The sequence below is a fragment of the Aspergillus pseudoviridinutans genome, assembly GCF_018340605.1.
Source record: "Aspergillus pseudoviridinutans IFM 55266 DNA, scaffold_3, whole genome shotgun sequence".
NCBI classification, from domain to species: domain Eukaryota; kingdom Fungi; phylum Ascomycota; class Eurotiomycetes; order Eurotiales; family Aspergillaceae; genus Aspergillus; species Aspergillus pseudoviridinutans.
Genome location: NW_025091283.1, coordinates 883,052 through 907,135, shown reverse-complemented (window position 1 = coordinate 907,135; position 24,084 = coordinate 883,052). Strand labels below are relative to the sequence as shown.

General features: G+C 50.2%; 13 protein-coding genes across 13 annotated transcripts; 4 read left to right on the top strand and 9 right to left on the bottom strand.

The window, feature by feature from the left end:
* Nucleotides 1-374: 374 nt before the first annotated feature.
* Asppvi_004066 (F-box domain protein) lies at nt 375-2,096 on the bottom strand (the record flags this gene model as incomplete). Its single annotated transcript, XM_043300022.1, has 2 exons — nt 375-1,701; nt 1,777-2,096. 2 exons carry the CDS (start codon nt 2,094-2,096, stop codon nt 375-377), a joined length of 1,647 nt encoding a protein of 548 aa, XP_043155957.1.
* Nucleotides 2,097-3,731: 1,635 nt separating this feature from the next.
* On the top strand, nt 3,732-4,466 carry Asppvi_004065 (GFA family protein; the record flags this gene model as incomplete). The annotated part of the gene is made up of 3 exons (XM_043300021.1): nt 3,732-3,969; nt 4,037-4,289; nt 4,349-4,466. The coding sequence occupies 3 exons, from the start codon at nt 3,732-3,734 to the stop codon at nt 4,464-4,466; spliced, it is 609 nt and encodes a 202-aa protein (XP_043155956.1).
* A 656-nt stretch (nt 4,467-5,122) lies between these two features.
* On the top strand, nt 5,123-6,117 carry Asppvi_004064 (uncharacterized protein; the record flags this gene model as incomplete). The annotated part of the gene is made up of 3 exons (XM_043300020.1): nt 5,123-5,565; nt 5,620-5,947; nt 6,004-6,117. 3 exons carry the CDS (start codon nt 5,123-5,125, stop codon nt 6,115-6,117), a joined length of 885 nt encoding a protein of 294 aa, XP_043155955.1.
* A 473-nt stretch (nt 6,118-6,590) lies between these two features.
* On the top strand, nt 6,591-7,100 carry Asppvi_004063 (YjbQ family protein; the record flags this gene model as incomplete). The annotated part of the gene is made up of 2 exons (XM_043300019.1): nt 6,591-6,866; nt 6,942-7,100. 2 exons carry the CDS (start codon nt 6,591-6,593, stop codon nt 7,098-7,100), a joined length of 435 nt encoding a protein of 144 aa, XP_043155954.1.
* A 373-nt stretch (nt 7,101-7,473) lies between these two features.
* Asppvi_004062 (zinc-finger domain-containing protein) lies at nt 7,474-8,248 on the bottom strand (the record flags this gene model as incomplete). Its single annotated transcript, XM_043300018.1, has 3 exons — nt 7,474-7,602; nt 7,656-7,823; nt 7,901-8,248. 3 exons carry the CDS (start codon nt 8,246-8,248, stop codon nt 7,474-7,476), a joined length of 645 nt encoding a protein of 214 aa, XP_043155953.1.
* A 359-nt stretch (nt 8,249-8,607) lies between these two features.
* Asppvi_004061 (uncharacterized protein) lies at nt 8,608-9,357 on the top strand (the record flags this gene model as incomplete). Its single annotated transcript, XM_043300017.1, has 3 exons — nt 8,608-8,673; nt 8,736-9,122; nt 9,181-9,357. The coding sequence occupies 3 exons, from the start codon at nt 8,608-8,610 to the stop codon at nt 9,355-9,357; spliced, it is 630 nt and encodes a 209-aa protein (XP_043155952.1).
* A 155-nt stretch (nt 9,358-9,512) lies between these two features.
* Asppvi_004060 (uncharacterized protein) lies at nt 9,513-10,084 on the bottom strand (the record flags this gene model as incomplete). The annotated part of the gene is made up of 2 exons (XM_043300016.1): nt 9,513-9,836; nt 9,878-10,084. The coding sequence occupies 2 exons, from the start codon at nt 10,082-10,084 to the stop codon at nt 9,513-9,515; spliced, it is 531 nt and encodes a 176-aa protein (XP_043155951.1).
* Nucleotides 10,085-10,530: 446 nt separating this feature from the next.
* Asppvi_004059 (putative dephospho-CoA kinase) lies at nt 10,531-11,349 on the bottom strand (the record flags this gene model as incomplete). The annotated part of the gene is made up of 1 exon (XM_043300015.1): nt 10,531-11,349. One exon carries the CDS (start codon nt 11,347-11,349, stop codon nt 10,531-10,533), a length of 819 nt encoding a protein of 272 aa, XP_043155950.1.
* A 786-nt stretch (nt 11,350-12,135) lies between these two features.
* Nucleotides 12,136-13,297, bottom strand: Asppvi_004058 (DUF3431 domain-containing protein; the record flags this gene model as incomplete). Its single annotated transcript, XM_043300014.1, has 3 exons — nt 12,136-12,344; nt 12,408-12,850; nt 12,915-13,297. The coding sequence occupies 3 exons, from the start codon at nt 13,295-13,297 to the stop codon at nt 12,136-12,138; spliced, it is 1,035 nt and encodes a 344-aa protein (XP_043155949.1).
* Nucleotides 13,298-13,878: 581 nt separating this feature from the next.
* On the bottom strand, nt 13,879-14,929 carry Asppvi_004057 (lipase family protein; the record flags this gene model as incomplete). Its single annotated transcript, XM_043300013.1, has 4 exons — nt 13,879-14,178; nt 14,237-14,570; nt 14,621-14,786; nt 14,842-14,929. The coding sequence occupies 4 exons, from the start codon at nt 14,927-14,929 to the stop codon at nt 13,879-13,881; spliced, it is 888 nt and encodes a 295-aa protein (XP_043155948.1).
* A 1,469-nt stretch (nt 14,930-16,398) lies between these two features.
* Asppvi_004056 (cleavage and polyadenylation specificity factor subunit 5) lies at nt 16,399-17,509 on the bottom strand (the record flags this gene model as incomplete). Its single annotated transcript, XM_043300012.1, has 4 exons — nt 16,399-16,694; nt 16,766-17,013; nt 17,116-17,367; nt 17,469-17,509. 4 exons carry the CDS (start codon nt 17,507-17,509, stop codon nt 16,399-16,401), a joined length of 837 nt encoding a protein of 278 aa, XP_043155947.1.
* Nucleotides 17,510-18,073: 564 nt separating this feature from the next.
* Nucleotides 18,074-19,089, bottom strand: Asppvi_004055 (aldo/keto reductase family protein; the record flags this gene model as incomplete). The annotated part of the gene is made up of 2 exons (XM_043300011.1): nt 18,074-18,739; nt 18,796-19,089. 2 exons carry the CDS (start codon nt 19,087-19,089, stop codon nt 18,074-18,076), a joined length of 960 nt encoding a protein of 319 aa, XP_043155946.1.
* A 970-nt stretch (nt 19,090-20,059) lies between these two features.
* On the bottom strand, nt 20,060-23,529 carry Asppvi_004054 (a-pheromone processing metallopeptidase Ste23; the record flags this gene model as incomplete). Its single annotated transcript, XM_043300010.1, has 2 exons — nt 20,060-23,218; nt 23,299-23,529. 2 exons carry the CDS (start codon nt 23,527-23,529, stop codon nt 20,060-20,062), a joined length of 3,390 nt encoding a protein of 1,129 aa, XP_043155945.1.
* Between the last annotated feature and the right edge of the window lie 555 nt (nt 23,530-24,084).

Genomic DNA, 24,084 nt, shown 5'->3' with positions numbered 1-24,084 from the left:
TTGAGATACCAAGATAGAAGATTAAGAAGCGAACAAGGATGAAGTCTATTTCGGTTCCACAAATGGAAGGAGGTTGTCCAACCTTCCGGTACCTCAAGATCAAACCCACGTATTGTAGCAACAGTCCAGAAGAAACTCTGGTCCAAATTGTGATCCAAGAGAAGTGTTTCTGTTGTGAATCGCAGAGACAACCTCGTAGCTCAAGTTCTGTCGCTCGTCTGCTCTGTTTCTGGAAAATGAAGAGAAGAAAACGTGCCATTTATATGAATGCCCACAATCCGATAATTCAGGGTATATCATTATGCCATTACTCCGTATTTGGTCATATATCACTTATATCACACGGCCACACCCCCTTGGAATGATCAGCAGAATCACCGCCATAAGTCTTGCCGACTCTGACGTCTCCAGCCTCCACTACTCTTTGGACGATCGTCATCGACGGGTACGGCGAGGAATCCGCCGAATCCATTTCCGACGAGCACACTCTTCCTTGCGTCTCCTCCCCAAGTCCGACTCAATTGCGCGTCATGGAAGCTCACCGGACGGGTCGTACTCTCCCGCCGGCCGCGCGTCTGAGGCGGCTCGTACGGAGTAAAGTTCCATTCCAGTTCGTCCATGCCTTTGCTGTACACATTGAGAGGCTGCGAAAGGCCGCCAGCAGGGATCTGCGGGCCGTTTTCACCACCTCCGAAGATTCGAGGTGGAGGTGCAAGCAGCAGGGCTTCTGGGAAACTGGCGTCGCGAACATATAAGTCGCGTAAAGCTGGAAGACAGTTTGCCATTAAAGAAGAGATCAGGTAGGTATAGTATGAGGCTGCAACAGGTGGTAGACCATAAGATGCGCTTGAAGAAGTGATCTCATAATGCAGCATTTTGAGCGACGTGGACGCCAACGGTGGTACTTGTTCCGTGGGAAAGGATCTGGATACTTCTTGAATGAAGAAAAGTCCTTGCAGACATGGCGATGAGGCTAGAATTTGATATAGGGTGGATGGAAGCACTCCGGTGGCCGACAAAGTCAGATAATGTAATGATTTGCGATTCACAGGAAGGGAGAAGAACGCGGCAAGCCCGCTTGCCGTGACCTTCGGGGTATCTCGGAGTGTAAGCCGTTGGACGGCTGGAAATGGAGGCAGTGATTGAGAATGTCTGAAAGCGGAATCGTCAAGCCAAGGGAGGTCTTCCAATGTCAATTCACGCAGCTGGGGGAAAGCCCCCAGACCAAAGCGAAGAATGTTTGGCTCAATTTGGAGTCGCGATAACTCCAGGATTTCCAAGTTCATCCACAAACGCGATCCGGGCAACTGCGAGAAGCTTCCCTCGGAGCCATGGCGATAGGCCATGCGGCGTATATCGGGACAACGGGCCATGAGTTCTTGCTTCAGAGCAAGGCATGTCGGGTCATCGCTGTATAGGCCAGCCGGCAAGTCAACGTATCGGAGGTTGGGACACACCGAGATCGTTCGGGCAATGCCAGCCTTGTTTGCTTCACGCGTCATGTATGGCATTCGCAGAGACAAGACCATGTGTCCCAGCTCATGTGAATGTCGCACTGAGCGCATGAATAACTCCAACCTAGCCTGGGGCGCATCAATCGGATCGCCATTGCGGTCAAAGAAAGAACGGCGCTTTCGCCTGGCGGCCAATTGGACTTCGAGTTCGCAGTAGTGGACGGCATCGATGCGGACATGGGAGTACCTGTGTATTGAGATCCATATGAGTGGGGAAAACAAACAACACAAGACAAGAGTAGACCAGAGCAGAGAAGCTTACAATACACTTCGAGCAGCCAGATACCACCGCTTGCACACCACAGCACAGTGTGCTAGGTCGCGCATGTCACAGAGCATGCAGCCATCCTCGGTCATGGACTCCTCCGAAGTCGCATAGCTGTTGTCCGCTGCATGGGGACAAACAAAAGCAAAGATTTGCGCCAGAACCGGAGGAGGAAGTATCTTGGTGTAGTCTCGCCTTAACGTGGGAACTGGGGGAACACTGTGATCGGGAGAGATGCGGAGATGTTCATAGCTGGCCGCATTCCCCGCACGGCTATGGCTCTTGGAACGCCGTCTAAGCCGGTTAAACAAGCCCATAATGATTATGATATTATTGCTGGAGGCAGTTTGCGGAGTGGGAGAAAGACAACATTGATAAGGATTGTTGAGTTAGAGGATCACCAAGGGGGGGCGAGGTTTGAAGAGTGATCAACTGGAAATTAAATAAAGATGAAGGAGGGGGGAGGACCGGAGGGATCATCAAACTAGAGCTATAAGCGAGGCTGCGACAGACAGTCCGTTATGATTGGGACATGCACTTGTCTTAGTGAGTTGGATTATTGGACGACCTGGGAGTTTTGGACAGTTGGAAAGCAGAGAAACAGATAGCCTTTTTTGATGCCTTTATCCGTCCAAATTTGGGTTCAGTTTCCAATTGAGTTTCGACCACGGAGTAGAAAACGGCAAACGAATAGTAGGATCCTCGTTTTTTGACGGCTGGAAGTGTGATAATGTAATTGATTGGGACCAAGAACGATGGACACGCGCCGGAGGCTTCTTTGTCGTTGGTCTTGGCTATTTGGCTGCTCTTGAATGGAGGAATGAAGGATTGTGATATTCCTCTTTGGGCTTGTCTATTTTTATCGATCCTATCAACAGGTCGCTATCCTAATAGTACATTTGTCGCGCATGAGTATTCCAACGTCCATGTCAATTATTAGCTGTCAAGTGTTTGACATGCACAGAGCTATCCAGCAGTTCTTTCAAAGTCTTGAATAGAAGTTCAAAAGTGATGCCGATTGCCAAGCTAGGAGCTTTGTACGAAACGCGGGCGGGTGTTTCATGTTGGCAGTCAGAACTGGCCGATCAGACTTAAACCAGTGGGGTTGTAAATGAACGACGTTTCAGCCTTTGAACCTGTTCTTTCCGAAGTAGCCAGTCATAGTCTATGTTATCCAAGCTAATCCAGTCGTTCTTTGATTAATTAATAATTGTACTAAATAATAATTGAGCTGGTGATCAGTGCATCATTTTGTGAGCACGTGAGCAACAACTGGGTCTTGATAATCGTCCTGTTGGGTATGGAGTACTCGTACCAATATCCTCGCGAAAGTGTTGAAAGGTCGCAGGAGTACCAATATCAAAACCATTGATCGATATCACTAATTAGTTATGGCTGCTACTTCTATCACCAACTTAACTCCTGTGCTCAAGTGGAGGGCCGTCTCCAGTTGGCCAGACTCTCGTATGAGGTCAGATTGGGTTTGAATCTGCAGGAAATCAAGAAACTTTCTATTCGATTCTGGGGAAGCTTGATGATAAGGTTATATCCATGGAAGTTCCTGATATCTTCAGCCGTCAATCAGGGAAGTCAAGGCATGTCTATCCAGTATCGATTTTGCCTGACATCGTCATGATGTCATGGCATCATGATTGAATACATTCAAGAAATGGGATGAAATATCTATTGTCCATGGTATATAAGCAAGATTCAACAGAGTCGCATCGAAGCTGTGACTCCAGAGTGCGCATTGTTCTCTCTTGAAAATATTCATCTTCATGCTCTGCACAAGGTTCGCAACCGCTCGTTGTGCTATCAACTGGTCATTCTCTGCTGCAATTCGCCCAGCGAAGCATCAACAGACAATCAAGCGGGTTTACCTGACCAAAACTGCTCAAACCGCGTCAATATATCGTTGTCAGCTCAGGCGATTTTCAAACACAGCAGAAGACATGCCAGCTAAGGGATCGTCGCTCCCCAAACCCAATGCCTCCAACGCGCCATCTGAGCGCCCCATGGAGAATGAGGAATGGAAGCAGCGTCCTCCGTATCTGATTCAAACCCCTGAAGAATTCGGTCAGGTGAAGTGGCGAGCCAAATGCCAGTGTGGTCAAGTCACCTATAAGATTAGTCGAGACAAGCCGCTCAAGGCCAAGTACTGTCATTGTCGAGGTTGCCAAGTCATGCACGGTGAGTAGACCATGGCATATAGTCCATGCGATGTCCAAGACGTTGAGAGATACTGACCTATTTGCAGGAGCTCCTTTCCAATGGGCTGCAATTTTTCACAAGTCTGATTTGACATTCGACAAGGGAGCCCATGGTCTCTCGTTCTATTCTTCCGCTCACAGTACGAGAGAATACGAGGTCCCAACAAAAGTATCATGTTCATTCTGTCGGACCCCCATCATGGATGAAGGACGAAATGTATGCCTCATCTTCCCGGAAGCCATTGTCGCCGGTGATTCCGACGAGGAGCGCCAGAAGTGGAGGGAGGCTTTCGCACCTGAGTATGTCATCATTTCTCAACAATTGCCATCGCAAATTCCTGGCTAACTTTATCACGTAGTTGTCACATTTTCTACGACAAACGTTGCATAGAAATTCTAGATGGCAAAACTAAGTGGTCAGGGATGGATGAGGAGAGTGAGCTCGTGGACGACTATGGTAACAAGAAGTCAGAATGAGCGTACATATTGCATATTTCAATCTCTGTACTGGTCTACTCATAAATGTTTCCTGAATGATATCTTCAACATAACTCATCTCTGTTCTATACATTCATTCCCGCGGTCTGCCTATACTAGAGCACGGAAGCCAATGAAAGCCATTATTCAGAGCATGTTCCCCTAAGAACATAAAGCTAATTACCGATTTATGTTAGCGGAAGACTAGTTGTCACAGTATCACTCGGGGCCCTGGACCGCATTGGGAAACTCGTCCTAGAAACGGCCCCCATTTGAGCTTGTGATCGACGGGGTCACTGATCATTCGGCTTCGGCTTCTCACTTGTGACAACTATGCATGACGGGTCGTTCTGATTACCTCCGACTGTCATCAATCACCCAATCTCATCACTTGGTTCCTGGGAAGCTTCTCATTAAAGAAACTAGTTTCTTCGAATATTGACACCTTGAAATGTAACGCGAGCCGTTCAATCTGCGGTCATCAACACAATGTTACCTTATCATATGAGCTCTAGTCCTCACCAGGATCTGTTCCTAATGACATTCATTTGCGAGGATTTAAGAGACGAGACTCCCTCAGCACAAGGTAGATTTGATGTATACTCCTCATCCTGGACAGCAACTGTGAACTACTACTAAACAACTTGTAACCTACTATGTGGTCAAAGCTTCATTTCATGAGTCTTGCTGCACTGACTGCCAGGTTGGCATCAGCAGTCACCCAAATCACAGACAATGAGATGAGCAATCTTCTGAGTCAAGGAGGCGTTGAACTGGCGGATCGTTACGCCCCGCTGTGGTTTTTCGGTCAAGCCCAGGATCAGCCTCCATGCTATCCTACATGGGCTTTTGGGGGCTCTCCCACATCGTCTGATATCTACGACGACGCTCACAAAACACCAGCCGCGCCACAGTGTGAGTATCCCGATGTCGGATGCAAATGCCGCAACCCCGGCGTGGGGATCGGTAACCGCGGACCGGCGTTCCCAATATACTTCACCTACAAGAGGTGTAATGACACCGAAGTGCGGGTGGTGTATAACCTGTTCTACGAGAAGGATGGTGCTGAGGTCATCGGTATCGAAACTGGTCATGATTAGTGAGTATACTGAATTTGGGAGACGATCAATCGGAGGAGCTAATCGGTGTCTAGTGACTGGGAGAGAGTGATCATCATCCACTCGAGAGACGCAAACAACATGTGGGCGCCGTCCCGTGCCCTTCTCTCTGCGCACAGCGGCTACCACAACCTTGCATGGGGAGATATCCAGAACACGCTTACCACCGACGAGATCAACGCCGGGGACGCCAAAACTCCCAACGGTGTGAAGAACAATGACCATCCAAAGGTCTATGTTTCCTGGTCCAAGCATGCGCACTTTGATACCCGCAATACCGGCTGGAACGATCCCATCAGCCAGTCAACAGATAATGCCTTTCGCAGTGATGACTGGTGGTATTATGTTGACAAGAGCTACTATGTGAGTTCTTCATCTGTTTCTTCCATGGCAGTTCAAATTTTGTTGACAAGCATTAGATTCTGTCGGACGATACCACAGCTGCTGGCCAAGCCCTCGGGTCAGCGAACTGGGGCACTGGTGCAACTAGTAACCCTCCTTCTGTGCAGGCAAGTGTGTGCTCTGCGTCTTGATGATAGTAAAGGAGTCTGCACGAGATTGGCAACTAGGTTGAATTTATCGAGACTCCCAACTCCATCTGTGCACAGTCAGTCTTTTTGGGAGTATAGACATCAATGCATTATTGTTGTAATATGCGAAATGAGCAATAAACATCGACAATACCTACCTAGCTGTGGGAGGGGAGGGTCAACCCCGTAATATAACTTTTGCCGAATGACGTCGATGCCCAAAGCACCGAACCCCACCGCCGCAACTCGCCAGACAAACCAGTTGACTCCAGCAAACTGTATAAAGCACTATTCAAACTCATACTCCAAACGTAGGTCAATTGAATCCAAAACTCATCTATCGTCTTATTCCTCGTTATCAATTAAAACCTACCACCCATTTCACCCTTCTCACTCAACCCCGCAACACCATCCCACCAACCAGAAATCCATCAACTAACAGCATCAACCACCAGCTCCAACTCCAATCCGCAAAGATGTCCTGGTTCCAAAAAACCTTCACCCTCCCCCCTCGCTCCCGTGGCTCCTACCTCATAACTGACGAAGTCCTCTCCCAACTCCCCGAAATCCGCAACTACAAAGTCGGCATGCTCAACCTGTTCGTGCAGCACACCAGCTGCGCGCTCTCGCTGAACGAGAACTGGGACGAGGATGTGCGCGCCGATATGAGTGACGCGCTGGACCGGATTGCGCCGATGGATCGGAAGGGGAATCTCTATCGGCATTCGGCTGAGGGGGAGGATGATATGCCGGTATGTTATTTGTCGCTTCTGTCGTTTGTGAATTACGTTGTTGGGATGGAGAATGGGGGCTGATGAATGGGGCAGGCTCATATCAAGTCCGCCCTTGTCGGCGCGTCGGTCAATATCCCCATCTCGAATGGGAGGTTGGCGACGGGTACGTGGCAGGGGATTTGGTATTTGGAGTTTCGGACGAGTCGGCACACGCGCAAGGTTGTTGCGACGATTCAGGGTGAGAAGGCGTGACTCGGTGGAGGAGAGGGTGGTGGTCGGGGGTGTCTGTGATTGCTTTCGGAGCTGATCTTATGCGACGATGAGCTGCTAGTGACAGCCTACGAAAGTCAATGAGCTTATTTGGATGTAGCGGGCTCAGTTGACAGCATGGACGCAACGTTAGCCGTGAAAATGTCTTTGTTAAAGTATATGAATGCTTGGTGTACATATCATAGCCGCAGATAAATCAAGCAGTGTATGATCCAGGCTTATGCCCATCACCCTAAACGGAGAAGAACTTGAATCTAGCAGTTCATTGATCTGGTACAAGTCTGTACATGAGCCCGGCAAGGCTAAAGAATATCAAAACAATTCATCAACGCCAACAATGAAAACAACCATTCTTCTACCGCTGTTCGAATGCACCTTCAGTAACACGTTGCGTCTCGTTCGCCTCAGCGGCGTCACCGGTGGGTTCGAGGGGGTAGCTGGTAGCGGGGAGAGACTTGAGGTATGCACGGTGCTGCTCGTGGGCCTATAGATCATTGGTCAGCGGGTCCCTGCTCCAAATACACAGGAAGAACTCACAAAAGGAAGACCGCAGTAGCCGCAGGTAGCAATCTCGGGCTTGTCAGTGTTAATGAAGACACGGGGGTGACCCAATGGGCCGCCGCCGCCGTCACAGCTGACGATTCTCTTGTTGGTCCAGCGCACGGGCTGCTTGTGGATAAGTTCGATGGCGGCCAAGGGTTGAGGCTAGAGTAATCCATGTTAGATATACACGTCATGCGTTAACACTCCAATGAGTCCCTTCCAAAAAGTTTGTTACACACCTGAAGCTCCATAATGGTCTGCTCAAAGCGAGGACCGGTCATAGCCTTTTCCCGAGGCTGCTGGCTAGCTGCCCATGTAGTGGCACGGTTGGGGGCCTGAAGCTGGCGGTTACGCTCGCCGGCCTCGAGGTCCTCGCGCAGGGGAGCATCCCATACACCCTGTGAGTCGGTAGGGGTAGCATTGGTGGCAGAGACATTGGGCTTGGGAGTTTGCGGGGTCGGGTCGTTGGCTTGCATGCGGTTCTCTGTCAGGCGAGGCACGGTTGTCGAGTAGCTGGCCCGGGCAACGAAGCGGGGAGTCCACGCCGTGGAAAAGGCCGCGACGCGGCTTCGAGCACAGGACAACATGCTGGGCAATCGGGGTCCCTGGTGGCACAAAGGAAAGGTGTGTTTTGGGCGGCGGAGGGCGGAGGTTGTAGTCGGGATGAAGGGTGAGGTTTGCGGGAGCTCGCGCGGCCGCTTGTTTGACCAATGGGAGCCGCCCCTGCGGCTGTTACGGCGAAATTCTGCCGCTCGCAATGAAATAATTTCTTGCCTGTTTCGGTCACTGTTTTTAATGTCGTCGTTGTTTCCGTTTGAAAAGGTCTCACTCGTCAAGCCAGAGTCAGGAATTGAATCAAGTATCACCTGCTCAAGGTTGGGTTCTGATCCACGACTTGTTTGTCTACGTTATTTGCGTCCTCCTTCTTCATTTAAGAAGCGTCATCATGCCTCAATCTACGTCTGGCTCTAAGCCAGAAAAAACCATGTCGTCACGTTTACTAACTATGAAGGTGTGCCAAAACCAATGTCCTCTGCAGTTTGTTTCTCGACTCGGCTGACCAAATGTGTGCAGTTCATGCAACGAGCTGCTGCCACCGCTGCAAGTAAAGAAGTACCCCAAACTTCCGAAGAGTCCACCACTTCAACACCGAAGCGACCGAGACTTTCCAGCGAAGGCGTATCACAGAGTCCCGGTGCAACACCATCGTCAGATTTAGAAGCTATCTCGGCTGCTCTCGCGGCCGAGGAAGAGAAGCGAAGGGAAGCCATCGCCAGGCAAGCTGCAGATGCTGGCGAAACCGAATGGGTGCTCGACTACTCTGGCGCGGAAGATACGGGCAATGAGTACGCAGCACAACCTCTTGTCATCGCGGCGGACTCTCTGGATGCGGACGACGACGATCTAGCCTACGGTGGTCGACAGGCTTATGGAAACTTCAAGCGCAAAAACAAAGTCGAGGTTTGTGATTGTCTTCGGTATACTACGAGTATATGTAGCTGACAGTGCCATCCATCAGCATTCCGATGCTAGCGCAGACCCGACAGATCCTGAACAGATTAATTCCATGATCAACAAGGCGAAACAAGAGGCCAGACAGAGACCTGTGAAATTGTCTCAGCTAACAAGTATATCTGGAGGTCGTCATAGCTTTGGTGGGGGTGAGAAATCGCAGAAGAAGCGCAAGCATAAATAAACTGGTCAATCGACGATGAATCTCCGGTTTATCTCAAATGGACATGGACTTGCTCAGTGCTGAAGGGTGCGCTAACCATGGCTAAGCGATGTCGAATCTGGCCTTTCCGTCTATACTGCCTCCAATTGTCATGTGTTCAGGAAACAACTCGTTGGCTATGATATGAGGCATACGTTTTTCATGTTAAATGGTCCGCTCGCTGGGTTGGCTTCCTTGCAGATGATGGGTACATCCTCACAGCCGAACGAAGACACGTGAACTTGACCAATAGACTCGAATCTCGAGTCGCCCGAAGCAGTGAAAGGAACGGGACGAATTCCGACTTCCGGTTGCACATCCTCAAGCAATGTTGGCATGATTTCCACAAAATGCGGCGATATTGCGTCGTATGGAGAGCGCCTCGTGAAATGCTCCAAGGCCTCACACCGGCGAGACTGCAATGATGCATGAGCCTCATCTGAGATTGACTTCTGCTTTTCCTTGGGTTAGTGTTGTCTATGCCCAACAGCGATCACCTTACTTGAGCAGTGGGACCTTTGGGGTCACCAATCGATTGAAATACTCTTCGATGGGTTGGAAATAACGCTGCGACGCGCATATCTCCGTCAACGGATCGTTTGATATCCAGGCCCAAGGGGCGCACGCCCTTTGGCATAGCTGAGCGTGTCTTATCGACTCGCAACGTCACTCGAACCTGGCGAGATTGCTCCGTCTCAATGTCTTCCATACTGCTAAAACATGGGCAAGGCATCTTCTGTGGGACTACTTCTGAGTCTCAAATCCGGTTGAACTAGCGTGAAGGCAGCGACGGGTACAATGATGATCTTATAAATTACCAGCATATGTTCTTATATGATGGCCAGCATGATGGCCTTGAAGAAGAGAATAGTTGCACTTGCACCTCCCAATGATCTGTTGTTTGCCAAAGCAAACAAGACAAGCGCATTCAGAAAGATCAGGTCATGTCAATCCGACCTTGGCCTTGTAAGAGACCCGAGCCAAAACATCCAACGAGACTTATTCCTCAAACATGCGTTTGCTCAATCCGAGCTATTTGTATTACAGAGTCTATAGTTACCTCTAGAACGCCGCACAGATCCCCTGGGGCTTGCTTCTAACGCCGCAGCCATTTACAAATCAATAAGTCTGTAGACGAACAGATCGCCTTGTAAATCATAACTTGGCCTTATCTTCCTTCTCTTTCTTCTGCCAGCTCTTTTGCGTCGCAAAATTCACTGCCAGGTTCCAAGCCGCGATGCCTACTCCCAACGGCGGTGCCAGCAACAGAACCCACGCCCACCACTTCGGGCTTGATGCCTTAATCGTCTCCATCGCCTTACTGACCTCCCTCTCCAAGTCTGCCTTATCCCCATCATTCCACACAATAACCCCCCTCGCCGACCCAGTCCCCCGAAACTCCGCCTTCTCGACCTTCCCACGCACATCCCCCTGACTCCTCACCCTATTCTCCGCATCCTCAGCCGATAAATGCGGATCCCGCGCACGCAGCCGCGCCATCTGCACCGCCGGATCCCTCACGCCCACAACCACCACCGTCCCACAGATCAAATCCATCCCGCTCTCAAACAACAGCGGCACATCAAGCACAACGGCCCAGTGGCCATGCACATAGTAGTACATAAGCGCCTTGTAGATCTCCCACCGCACCGCGGGGTGCACGATCTTGTTGAGGATCATGCGGTCGCGCTTGCGCTCCTCGCTGGTCCCGAACACGCGCCGGCCGAGCGCCGGCCGGTTCAGCGGTCGGTGTGAACCCGTTGGATCATCGTCTGAAGCTGGGAGGAGGAGGTCCGGCGTGCTGGGGCCGAAGTAGTTGACTATTGCTTTGTAGGCTGGGGTGCCTGGTTCGACGACCTGGCGGGCGAGAAGGTCTGCGTCGATGATGGGGAGGGAGTACGGTGGTGAGGAGAGGAGGGTTGAGACGGTTGATTTGCCGGTTGCGATGGAGCCGGTTAGGCCGATTATGAGCATTTTGGGGTGTTTGTCTTTGGTGTTCCGGTAGACAGAGGGAGAGGTTGTACTCTGGAGGAGGTGAGGTGGGTCGACGTGGGATAAACCTATTGTCTATAGATCGGATTGGGGCTCATGAGTTGTTGAATTAATTGAGCATGTAGGTCGTTAGGATGCTGATGTTACGAACGATGACGTTGAATGTTTACGAAGAGGAGGAGTTGGAGGTGCTTTCGGGATGCGGGGACTGCCGTCAACCTCGGCCAAACTATGACACGGATGGAGAGATATGAAGCTGCTGGCTATCATGTTTACGATTGAGCTTGGTAGGAAAAGTCCACTGATATTTGACTGTATATGTCTATCATAAGAGTAAATAGGTATCTTCGAGAAGGATATTACAAAACTATCATCATACTTTTCGTGAGGCTGCACAGGTTCGTACAGAGCAGCCTACGTGGTTCGGGCAACTGAAGGCGTCAAGAGATCGAGACACCAAACTTCTCTCAGGTCGATCGTATCTGTGACGACAAATCCAGCCCTTGAAGATGATGTACCGGAGCAGGGCCATGTCAATTAAGTTCCCCTAGAAGCTCGAGGGCGTTCCATTGGTTGACTTAGACTGGCACGTCCCTTGAGCCAGCTTGCAATACAACCAGAGTGAACCAAAGTCAAGCTGTATCTCTCAGTGGGTGCAGCAATTCCACTCGCCGGCCATGGCATGTACGGCGAAGTCTGCTTCTCAAGAGAACAGGTACTCGACACAGGTCCGGGGCTAACTCAGATGAGCAATAGCAAATCTTCAGCTTAGCTCTCTGGAAGTCCTGTGCTGGGATCTTGCTGCTGGCCCTTCCAACCAATGTAGGGCCAACCCTGTGGAAGAGTTGAGTAGGGCGGCAGCACATAGCGCCCAGCGCATTCCCTTTCATTTGGGCATGTCAGATCGCATAAACCGAACACCTTGCAATAGCATTCTTCCGCCGTGGGGCAGTACACTGGTCCCTGGCCAAAGATCACTGATAGTTGTTAGAACCGCGTCTTATTTAAGGATACTGTGATGCAGGAGTCGGAAAACCTACTATGCCATGAGTACTCCATAATCCGTCCGCTTAGATCATCCTTGAGGGGTGTCTCGGACAACCATTTCCTGAACCGCTCATAGTCACTCTTGGGCCTTTCACGGACCTTCCAGCTTGTGACTCCGAACTGCGCGCAGCATGACACTCCAACCTCGTCCGGTACGTCGACACCAGGAAACAGCTCCATGAAGCCATTTTTGAAATACTCCCCCGCATGCACGTCGTCACGGTGCGTATCGGTGTGCGGGTGGATCTCCGCCGGACATCCGAGAGTCCAAGCACAGCGCATATTGGCATAGCCTTGCTTTTGGAGATAAGGCACTTGGAAACGACGGATCATAGGAACTCCATCGTAGTAGGGATCGTCGTTGTGCCATTGATAGCGCTGCGAGTGGATGAAAAGCATCACGTCGGGCAGACGGTCATAATTATCAATTATGTATCTGCCATCTGCTATCAGTACTAACCCTCACACAATAAGGTAACAGGCCAAAGCAAAGCACATACGTCAAATATACCATAGACTCCCGCCCTTTGTTGTGCGCCACGGTCAATTCCGCATTCTTATCGTCGACCACGTAGATACTCTTATGCCAGTCGGGGAAATTCTCGAACAACCATGACGTATTATCACTCTTCATGCTCGCGACCACCATATCTCTCTCGATTCTCTTGCTGTCGTGCGACGGAGATGCTTGCCCCGAACGCGAGTCCCGGTGCGCCCCTTCATCGTGTACCGCATTATGAACCGAGACCGCTGATTCTCGGTCTCCGGAACTTTTCGCAAAGAACACAAAGTATAGAGCGTAGACGATAAGAATTGTGACGAGGATCGCCTTTTCCTTATTGCGACGGCGCGGGCTCTGAACTCCGCCGCCGAAGAAGAGCATGGTTGCAGACGTAGGCGAGAGCCACTGAGAGGGGGGCTTTAGGGCAATTCCGCTATTACTGATCACAGAAAGAGCATCAGCAGCATGGAGCAGCGACCATCGCGGCGTGCTGAAGAAATGTTGAGAATGTGCAGAGTCAGCTGCCCGGAGTTGTTGGACAGGGTTCGAGGGTGGATTCAATTGCGTAAAGACATTCAAAAGGAATGGGCGCTACTGGTCGTTAATCATGAGAGAATTAATATTAGATTCGAGCAAATGAGCACTCAGTAAGAACGCATTCCGTCGAGCCAGCTTTCACCGGCCGATGATCAGCTCGAGTGGACGAAGCTGGGGATAAACTCCAGGTGTCCAAGTCCAAACCAAACAAACTTCCCCATAACCACACATGTCCACTATGTGGATCTTGAGTTCTGTACTCCGTACAGTTCAATTCTACCAATCGACATTATAATGAGGACAACTCCATTATTAGAAACTGGTTGCGTTGAAAAATAATCATCAATGTCATTCCTCATTCATGAGCCCAAGCCTAAGCTACCCTGGCACTTTTGTACTATGCAAAAGTTGTTTATATACTGCGCTTATTGACAACCATCAATATCGACGATATACCAGTTATGGGCTGGAACGCTGGTAGAACCCTGTCCCGCGTTCCCACCGGTTGAGTCGATTCCCTGGACGACCGTGACATCAGACGTCGTGACAGTCACGGCGTCGCCGCTCGTGATCCAGTACTCAGGGCTAGTGTGGCTGAAGCCAAAGGCTCGGGGCGGGAGTCTGGGGACAATATCGTTTGTGTGTGTGACACGGTAATTGGAACCCTGTCCGGTAATGAATGTGGCCAAGGCCGTGTTTCCAACACGGGGCGATCCGTAATTATACTTCACAAATCAATTAGTCCATTTACGCCCTTACAGAAGTTGACAAGGGGTGACTTACCAGCTGTACGGAAATTCCTGCTTTCCGCAACGTAGCAGCCCCCAGCGTTGCAAGAGCAGCGCCAAAGCTGTGTCCGGTAAAAACGATAGTATAGCCAGGGTAAGCTGCAATGGCAGAATTGAGCTCGGTCGTCAGCGCATTGGCAACGACTTCCCAGGACTTCCAAAATCCCGTATGTACCGAGCATCCGCTGCAAAGATCACTACTCTCCAGACCGAAGTCCAGATTCGCAATCCAGGTTTGTATCGTGCGACTTCCTCTGAAAGAGACCACAAGGAGCTTGTTTGTGGTGTCTGCAACCAAGAAGCCTGCCACGTCTCCAAACGAGGAGGAACTACCAGCTCTGTTAGATATGCAAGCTACTCATGCATGGGATCGACCTACTCGTCGAACTCCGAAAGGGTCTTGGTGTTGGCTGCCTCAACCAGCGGGCAGTTCCCAGCAGAGCACGTCAGCTTGGTGCCCGTGGAATTGATGTTGTTGGAGCAATAAGCGGCAGCAGAGTATTGCGCAAACAATGACAACTCCTGCAGCACCGACGATGACACAGCTACCTAATAGTTAGCACCACACAGAGCTCAATCTGTAGGAAGCGTCCGACATACCTCGCTCTGCCAACCTTGCTGGCGCCGCAGCACCCAGCGCAGCAAACGCCGCAACAGCCAGCGTACAGACAGACTTGAACTGAACCATTATGCCGAACTAATACTCAAGACAACCTTTTCAGAGTAATGTAGGCAGACTCTGCGCGATAAGCCCCCAGAAGACGAGGCGACACCTGGATGCCCATCCTCAGCGATCCGAAGGAATGCGGAGAATTTATACTCTGCCAGAGCCCACATAACGACTCATAGCCGTACTCTCCACTCTCCAATGCTATCCCACCTTGCTTGTCAGCTGAGGGCATTCCTTGCGGACAATCCAGGGCGGGGTAGGCCCAGTCAGCCGTCAATCTACCGGCCTCATTGTAAAGATGGCGCGGCGCTTCTCTCGGGCAATCTGACAAATTCCTGGTGAGTCCTCCGTTCCTCGCTGACTCAAATAGGATGTTGGCCCGTCGCCAACCATGGAAAAACAGAAAGTAGTATCTACTAGATACATCCGTATGCCCATGGGTGCTAAAGTAACTCCGTAGCGTGTGATGTACCCCACTAATGCCGGGATAGTCCCCGCAATCTGCAGAAGCCCCAGTTGTTCTAAAGACTAGAAAGGTGTGAAGAACGCGAAGATCAGTAAACCAGGCTTGAGAATGTGGACCTGATTGGTCGAATTGTGGTTTTCCAAGGAACATAGTCCATTCCGGCAAATCAATCAATAAACTCCGTGTCTGGCACTTTAGCGGTGACGAGTGACGAGAAAGATGGCTGGCGGCTAGTGAGGAATGGCTCACGCCAAGTTCCGGGCCAAATCATCCTACTCCGTGAGACTGAGGAATCATGCCGGCGGTGTGAATGGTCGATTGCATGAGATAGCAACTGAATGGTGGAAGATTTCTCGTTGCTTGCTCTGACGCAGGGGAAGGGCCAACCATATGGATTGTCCTAAACGAGGTGTCGTCACGGAGCATGCACGGCGCAGACTGAGCCTTGCTGTCTAAAGTAAATAGCGTTGGCATTTATATTCCAGCAGACCTCATGACCATGTACAAGCCGTGAAGCACATGAAGMCGAGTCTCGAGATAATTGACTTGCCGCGTATATGCAATGCAACACTATGCCGTCCAGCCTTGACCACTACGTAGTGAGGTACTTTCCACGTGGTACTAGAGCGTACAAGGCGACTTAGCCGAAGCTTCTCTGGGATCCCATCCAGCTTTCCACCTATACTTGACTGACAAGCCTGATTTTGACTTCTAAGGGACACCTCAAACCCAAACAATTGTTGCTCGAGATGCGAAGTATCCATAATACCCAGGGAAGTAAAGAAAGAGGAAAAAAGAAAAGCATACATTCGCTCCTTGGAACGCCGACCATGTACATTAAGAAATCATATCTGTCCTTGATGGCAAAGCTAGATGGGAATTACTAGGCGAGCGAGTTTCACTGCTGTAATTTAGTCAGTTTCTACGCTTGACGTGCAAGAGACAACCGGAGCCAGAAAATATTTTGCCAACATACCAGACCATTCATTGGGCTGCAGGGCCCTTTGAGGGCTTTTTGTTATTACTGTGCGTTCTCCCCTCCATTCTCCCCACCTTCAGTGTAGTCCGTCATACCAGCGTCCTGCCCGTCGTTGGTTTCGCCTGCAAGAACCTTGGTCCGCGGAATCTCGTGCTCGGGCAGAGGTGCCCCGGGTGTAGCTGCGACGACATTGTCGTTCTCATCAACAAACTCAAAATTATAGCGGGATAGCAGATGAGGAATGGCAGAGAGTTGCGGGCCGTAACGCGCTGTATTGTCGTACAGTTCAAATAACGGCACTGCGAGCAGCTTCATGTTCTTTGGGACCGAGAGGACCTCTATCAGGTTGCGGTTGGTTAGAGCTCTCTTAAAGAGTGGAAAAAGCCCTAATGAAAATCTGCCAACTTACTCTTCTTAGGCAGCTGAATGAAGTACAACTTCTTACACTCCTTAGGCCGCGTAACGTGTCCGGGGAGAAAGGGATACATGAAGGTCTCGAAATTCGGCCGCCACCACTGCGCAAGCGTATCACCGATCTCCCAGTCTTCATTGACGCCTTCGCCTGAGAATTGGGATCCCACCGGCGCCAGACGCTCGTTAAGTCGCTTCTTGAATCCTTCAACCTCGTCATCCTCGAAGTGAAGATAGTCACCTGGTCTTTAGCACGCGGAGCATTAGTTTGAGTTCGTTCGCTGACTCTGGGTAACAGTTTCGAGTTGGCTATTGAGGCCAGCCCAGCTTGAAACTAGCACGACGTACAATTTAAAGAATGCATTGGCGATCTGCAGCATCAGAACATGAGGATGGTTGTGTTCGTGGCAGACAAGGACACCCTCGCAGGTTCGGCGCATGCCATGTTTCTCGTAATGTTCCTCCAGACGCTTTAAACGAGCTAGGACTGAGGGATCCTCTTCAGGTTGTGTCTCCTTGGTACCGAATGTGTAATTAGAAAGGGGGTATAAACGGATAGTCTTCGGTTGCTGTGCGGAGAAGTCCTTTGGGACGATAGGTCTGATAGAAGTTATACAAATCAGCATAAATGACGAGCGCAAAGTAAGACAGGCAATAGAGCCCCAAGGTTTAAAGAGGACAGGGTTCAAGCCAGAACTCACGGATGAGAGCTTCGAATCGACGTCGCCGTAGTTGTTGACATTTTGAGTGAAGTATATTCTAACAAAAACCAAATTCGTTTCCTGTGGTAAAGCAGGCGAGAGGTTTCTTGGAATTGGAGGTGTTTATATGTAGCTTGCTTGTCGCATGTCGAAGCTCTGTTATGTCGCAGATCGGAGCTGCCCCGCGAAAACGTTCGGCCGGATTCCGGGGTATTGCTAAAACGTAACTACGTGAGAACAGCTTTCGATGTCGACTACTGAATCAGATTTGTCCTTGATAAATTTCATGAGATGCCGCTCATATCGGAGAATAGCCGCGAGTGTAGCAGCTATCCTGCCATTGTCTAACAAACGTCACTTTAGAGGATCAAAGATGATATTGACGAAGCAGGGAAAGCACCAAGTATGCTACACGACCGTCTTTCGAGTGTGGGTTGGTTAAATCATCTCATTCGAGAATTCCTCGTTCCTACAGCATACTAGTCCAGTCTCCAGTGTACAATATAGAACCTGCCTAAGTGGAGAAGAAGTACATTGTATAGCAAGTGCAAAGAGTCAATAGAATCGAGGGGATGCGAAGTCAACTATTCGATCGCCTGCCGTCATCACGCATTAAAGTTGTCCACGATAGCCGCATCCTTGATCTTCTCCCAGATCGCATCGATCTGCTTCACAGCATCCGCACTCAGAGGACCCCTCTGAATCGCCGCCACCGTCTCCTCAAACTGACTGATGCTAGACGCTCCGACTATGACCGCATCCCCTAGATCCTGGCGAATATGCGAATGGAAGAAGATCCACCGATAGGCCAGCTCTGCCTTGGGAACTCCCTCCGCCGCCGCAATCTCAGCCCAGTCATCCAGCGCCTCCAGCAATTCAGGCTTACTGTACAGCTTATGATAGACCTGACCAAATGGGGTGTTTGGATCCCAGCGTCCCTTGCCGCCAGCAAGGAGTAGCTCTTTCGTCTTGGTCAGGAACCCACCAGCAATGGGGCTGTACGCGTAGAAGCGGATGTTGTTTTCCCGGAGGACGGGCAGTAAATCCGTCTCGATGCGGCGGGATATGGCGTTGTAGTTGCCCTGGTAGACGGAAGGGAGGACGTAACCCTTCTCCTTGGCGACGCGGACAACGTCCTGAACCTCCTCCGGGCGGAAATTCGACAGACCAAAGTGCTTGAATTTCCCTTCCTTGTAGAGCTCGTTGATGCCCGCGAGGGTCTCCTCGAGCGGGACCTCGCGATCCGGCGCGTGAATATAGTAAACGTTCACCTACGTTCATGATCAGTCCGTGCAATGGAAGTCAGATGAGATGGCAGCGAGCTTACAGTGTCCGTGCGCAGCTTTTGGAGACTCTCGTTGCCGATTTTGATCACCTGGTCTTTGGTGGAGCTTCCAGGGAAGAAGCCACCACCGATCTTGGTGTCAATGACGAAGCGCTTCGCGGCATTGGTTTGTCCCAACAGTTCCTCGCTTGGGCCGTAGATCTGTGCCGTGTCGATGGCCTTGACGTTGGTCCGTTCCAGGGCTTGAAGGAACTCTTCCACCTTCTCCGGGGTGGACCACTCAGGAGCGAAGAAGATACCACCGCCAAAAATAATCTGGGCGTGAGAGTTGGCCATTGTGTATTATGATCAGGGGGATTGCCTGAAGCAGATCTGAATTCTGAAGAAGATAGTGTAGATGTATTATGTTGATTGATTGAATCTATGGAAAACGTCAATCGGCCTGGTATTTATATATTGCTCGATGGCCAAAGTTGGGGGTGAGCTTGGACATTATCCAAGTGTAAAGTCCGTTCATCAAGCTTATCTCCATACATGGAAGTGTCATGAAACGTCAATTTGATCAAGGAATGGAGCCATTGTACATGAAGTATCCAATTGCAGAGGTTTAGAATGGAAGATGAGGATTACAAATGCGAGAGGTAAGCGGATTTGAAATCAACCTTGAATACGACTCGGCCAATCACTGCACGATCTGCGCCGCCTCTACGGGGTCACCTACCTTACTTTTAACTAAATGCTTAGGACAAGCTGCAGTACCACTAATTGTAAGGCGGCGAGGTCCCTTGACATACGACGGGCCCAATCAACGTCTTTAATACTTTGAGCCGCTACTTATATCCGAATTCCGAGTTATGCAATATATGGACTCATTATTGATCACTTTGACACCATCATTAACTGATTGCTTTGCTCCTGCGCTGCTTGCTAGCCATATCATCTTGATTTGTAATGAAGGACCGACATGGAAGCACCCAGAAGACCTTCTGTGAGTTGAAGAGGGGTTAGGAGGCGGTCGGGCTCGATCACATCATGGTATATTGGGTAGAGAGCATGAGAAGTTACAATTAAGATACACTAACCCAATCTTATGGGACCATCTTCACTGTAGTCCAGCAATCTAAAATCGAATAGTATATTTCTGACACAATTGCCCAACTCTTAGTTGCATCTACCAAACCTGGAAGCACCATGAACCCCCGAAATGCCGACCTCCAACCGTATGCAACATACCCAGCAAATGCTTATAGATTGGATTAAATCACATCAATCACAAACACATGAGAATTATGCTTCTGAAGAGATATCAGAGCTTGGCGTCGAAATCCTCAAACTCGCTAATATCTGTGACCGCGATGGGTCCAGCGCTCATAACCATGCGTGCCTTGAACTCGGGCACGTTGGTGATGTAGGTCACCTTCCGATCAGTCTTGGACTTGCCAACTCCATTAGTCACGGGTTTGGAGTCCTGGTCAGCAGTTTCAATGCCAAGCTGCTTCGCATGCAGACCAATGTTCTGTCGGGCTTGCTCAAGCACCGGCGCTGTCTGCTGTTCCGATAAGCTCATCTCAGAGTGCAAGAACTCCTTCAAGACAGCGAGAATCTGATCTGTGTTACTACCGGAGAGACCAGCCCTCTCAAACACAGAGCCCAGGCGGCTCGTATCCACGGCAAAGCCGGCGCTCTCCAATTGCTTTCCAAGTAGAGACAGCAGCCGGGATTGCTGGTCTTTGCCTTCGATTTTGGTTTGCGCACCCCCTTGAGCATTTAGATAGATTGAAAGTTTACCCCGGGTCGGTGAGCGAGGGTCAATAAGCTGCTTATAAAAGTCCACTATATCAGCCTTAGTCAAGGCCCTGACGTTGGCCGCATCGCTTTCATTCTGTAAGAAGTCGAAATATTCCGAGCCGATGTGACTCCAGAACCGCGATGTCTCGGAACTCAGATTCTTGAGTTTCTCCAGTCTCTTGTTGATCACGCTTCGCTTGTGACCCTCGAAATCCTTCTCGGACATATTCTCCAATGTCTCCCCGGTTTGAATGAGGAAGTTATCGATACGTGACTCCAGATACTCGGCCGTACGCTCACTCTGGATAATGACTCGGTAGCCAATGGTCGTTGCGGAATAGCGTGCACCACTCCAAACAACGTATCCAAGCTGCTCCTTGCTTCGAAGTTGATCAAAAGCAGGTTCATCTGTCATCTGTGCAAACAGCAAGAGCTTTGCGCGGAGCACATCATCCGTGATACTTCCAACATAAACATAATACTCAATGCAGTGGTTGATATTGGCGGGGTCTCGGAGCTCGCGTTCGTAGACATAATTGCTTCCAGGAGGGATGATAATGTTTCGCCTCACGTGCCATTGTGACTGGGGCAGAGCGCGGCTATGCAGAATGTTCTCCACCAAGTCTGTCATCTTTAGGGCATCCTCCTTGTACAGGTTGCCATGCGCTAGAACCTCAATATGATTCTGGCTGAGTAGCTGGGGGAAGAAGTTCGCGATATCCCCCGGTTCGATATGCTCCAATTCAGCAGCGTATTGTTCGTTGATCCATGTCTTCTCAGAGGTCAAATACCTGGTATAATCACCGACTTGATAGAACGGCTGTTGATACTCTGCATTGCGGTATCCCCGAGACAAGCGTTCCTTTATGATGTGGAAGCGATTCGGATCGACAACCAAGTCGCGCATGCTCGTAAATACTTTTTCCAGCAGAACAGCCATCTTGTCGTTGTAGCCTCCAACAGACACGTCCAATCCAAAGACACTGGCAGAGAGGTGATAGTCAAGCCCAGCAAGCTCAGCATCGTACGAGTATTCCACCAAAGCATCCTTGACAAGTTCACAATACAGCTTCGATTTCACCAAGTTAGCAGGGGTGGCCCACGCTAGAGGGTTTCTGAGCGTGATATGGACGGTGCCTTTGGGTACCCAAAAACGGTCATCTTTCTTGAACCAGAGGCGCACATGGTCATCATGTCGAATGAGTTTGGGTGTCTTTGCTGGCTCGGATACTTCTTTCTTCTCCACCGAGAGTCTAGTTGGAACGAACTCGTTCTTGTGGGGCATATGAAGATCAGACAGTCTAGTCTCTGGAGTGGTAGCCAAGGCTTTTCGGATGTCGGCCATGAAGTCCTGGGGTATTTTTCCAACTTTGTACTCGGTACCGTACCATTTTTCCTTGGAGTCCCAGTCTCCTGGATACTCCTGGGAGACAATAATTAGCCGGAAGTTGTCAGGCCGAAGGTACGACAAAGCCTTCTTGATAAGGTCGGGGTCGAACTTGCGCAGGAGGGAACCACTGAGAAGCCATTCTCTGGGAAGGGGCTTCTGCATGACGCTGCTCAGTCGACTGGTGAATCGACTGGCAGGGGATTTTTGTTTGAAGCGGAATTCAACTTCGGCCAAGTTCTTCATCTCATCGAAAACCCACTGCTGCGGCTCCCTTTCCTGCAACATCGCGATATACTGGAAGACCACCTTTGCTACCTCTCGGTACTGCTGCAATCCCTCTTTTGTCAAACGAATCGAGATGGTGAAAGCGGCGGATCCAGGACAGATGGGCATGACACCGGCAGACAACCCGTTAGCCCACCCCTTCGCCTTGATATAAGCCAAAATGCTGCCAGGTCCTTCGTGGCCAATCAGGTGACTGATATACCGACTTGGCTGAGCCTCGTAGAGGGTTTCCTCATCCAGAAATGGGAAATAAATGTCCAAAGAGCGGGTGTCCATAACGGGCTTAGCGAAGATTTGAATCCCCAAATCCTCGTCCCTCCAGGGTTGAACATCGTCCCATCGATTTTGCGCCAAGTCCTTGTTCTCCACTTCGGAGAACAGCTCTTCGACCCATTTCTCAAGCTCATCCAGAGACTCTCGCCCGAGCACACATAATCTCATTCGGTTCGCTGAATAGTGCTTCTCGTAGAACTTGATAAATTCGCTGCGAACTTCTAAGCCGCGTTGCTGAGGGTCCTCCTTCAGGGTCTTGAGGTTACCTGTGGAGAAGTGGTGATAAGGATGGGCGGGGTTGGACAATGATTTGTTCAACTGCATCAAGCGCCATAAATCACTCTGGAGGTTCTTCTTGTTCTCCGAATCCACGGCCCGCAGCTCGCGATCTAAAGTCGACTCCAAGAAAAGCGGAGACACAAAGAACTGGGCGAAGCGATCGAGCGCTCCATACAGAGGGGACGAKGGCTCGGAAGTGTCTGACTCCGCTAACGCATGGGCGCCGTTGGTTGTTCCGTTGGCTGCTCCGTTGGTCGTTCCGTTAGTTGAGCCGTTAGTTGAGCCGTTAGTTGCACCGTTGGTCAAGGATTGGCCGTTGGGCTTCCCATGTTCCGAGTCGGACGTAGCAGAGACCTCAAAAAAATAATTCGTCTCCGTAGCTGCTGTGTATGCATTCGACGAGCCAGAATGAGAGGCAAGATATTGATTGTAGGCATTTTCCTTGGGGAACTATCAGGGCCACGACGAAGTTAGTCACTTGAACTTCATCAAACGAAACCTGATATTCGACAAGTTTATTTACGACCTACCTTTTTCGTTCCCATGAAGAGTAAATGCTCTACAGCATGAGCCATTCCTGGCATATCATCTGCATCTGAAAAATTTCCCACATTGACATTGACGGATGCGCTAGCCTTGTCCGTTTCAGGATCATGGACTAAGAGCGCCTCCAGTTTGTTGGCCAAGCGAATAACTCGATAGGAGCGATCATCGAGCTCTGGCTTTTCCAAATGCTCCGTAATGCGTTCGATGGAGCCCATGTTGACGGCTGCAGCTGAGAAAGGAGCGAAAGTAGACCGGGGAAGGGAGCGAGGAGACCAACAGCGTGACAGCAGAGACTGAGGGCAATTCAAGCGACGACGTGGCGAAGAGGAGAAATGAGGGGCAATCGCCGTAGAGGCGATAGAAGGCGCGAGTGAGAAGGAGCGAAGATGACCAGGATTGAAGTAAAAGAAACCTCTAGAGTTCCACGGGCGGAGAGCTGCAGAGGACCTTGGAGGCATGCGATGCGGGAGGGTTGCCCAAGGGAAAGCCGCTAGGGAAGGGAATTGCAGGCGGAGTTTAAACAGTGGCCCCGGAGCTAAGTACTGGACTATTGCGCAACTACGCAAGGATTTGAAAAATCTGGAGAAAGGAGGACAGTACGGAGAAATTTATGGACGGAGAAAATAGGGCGATATGTACATGCAACTGTGCAAAGTAATTGAAATTGAGAAAGCAAACATCCACAAATAAATAGAAAATGGAGAATATGTCATGAGAATCACATATGAAGGTGATAAATTGACTTAAAGAGAAGAACCAAACCAGTAATG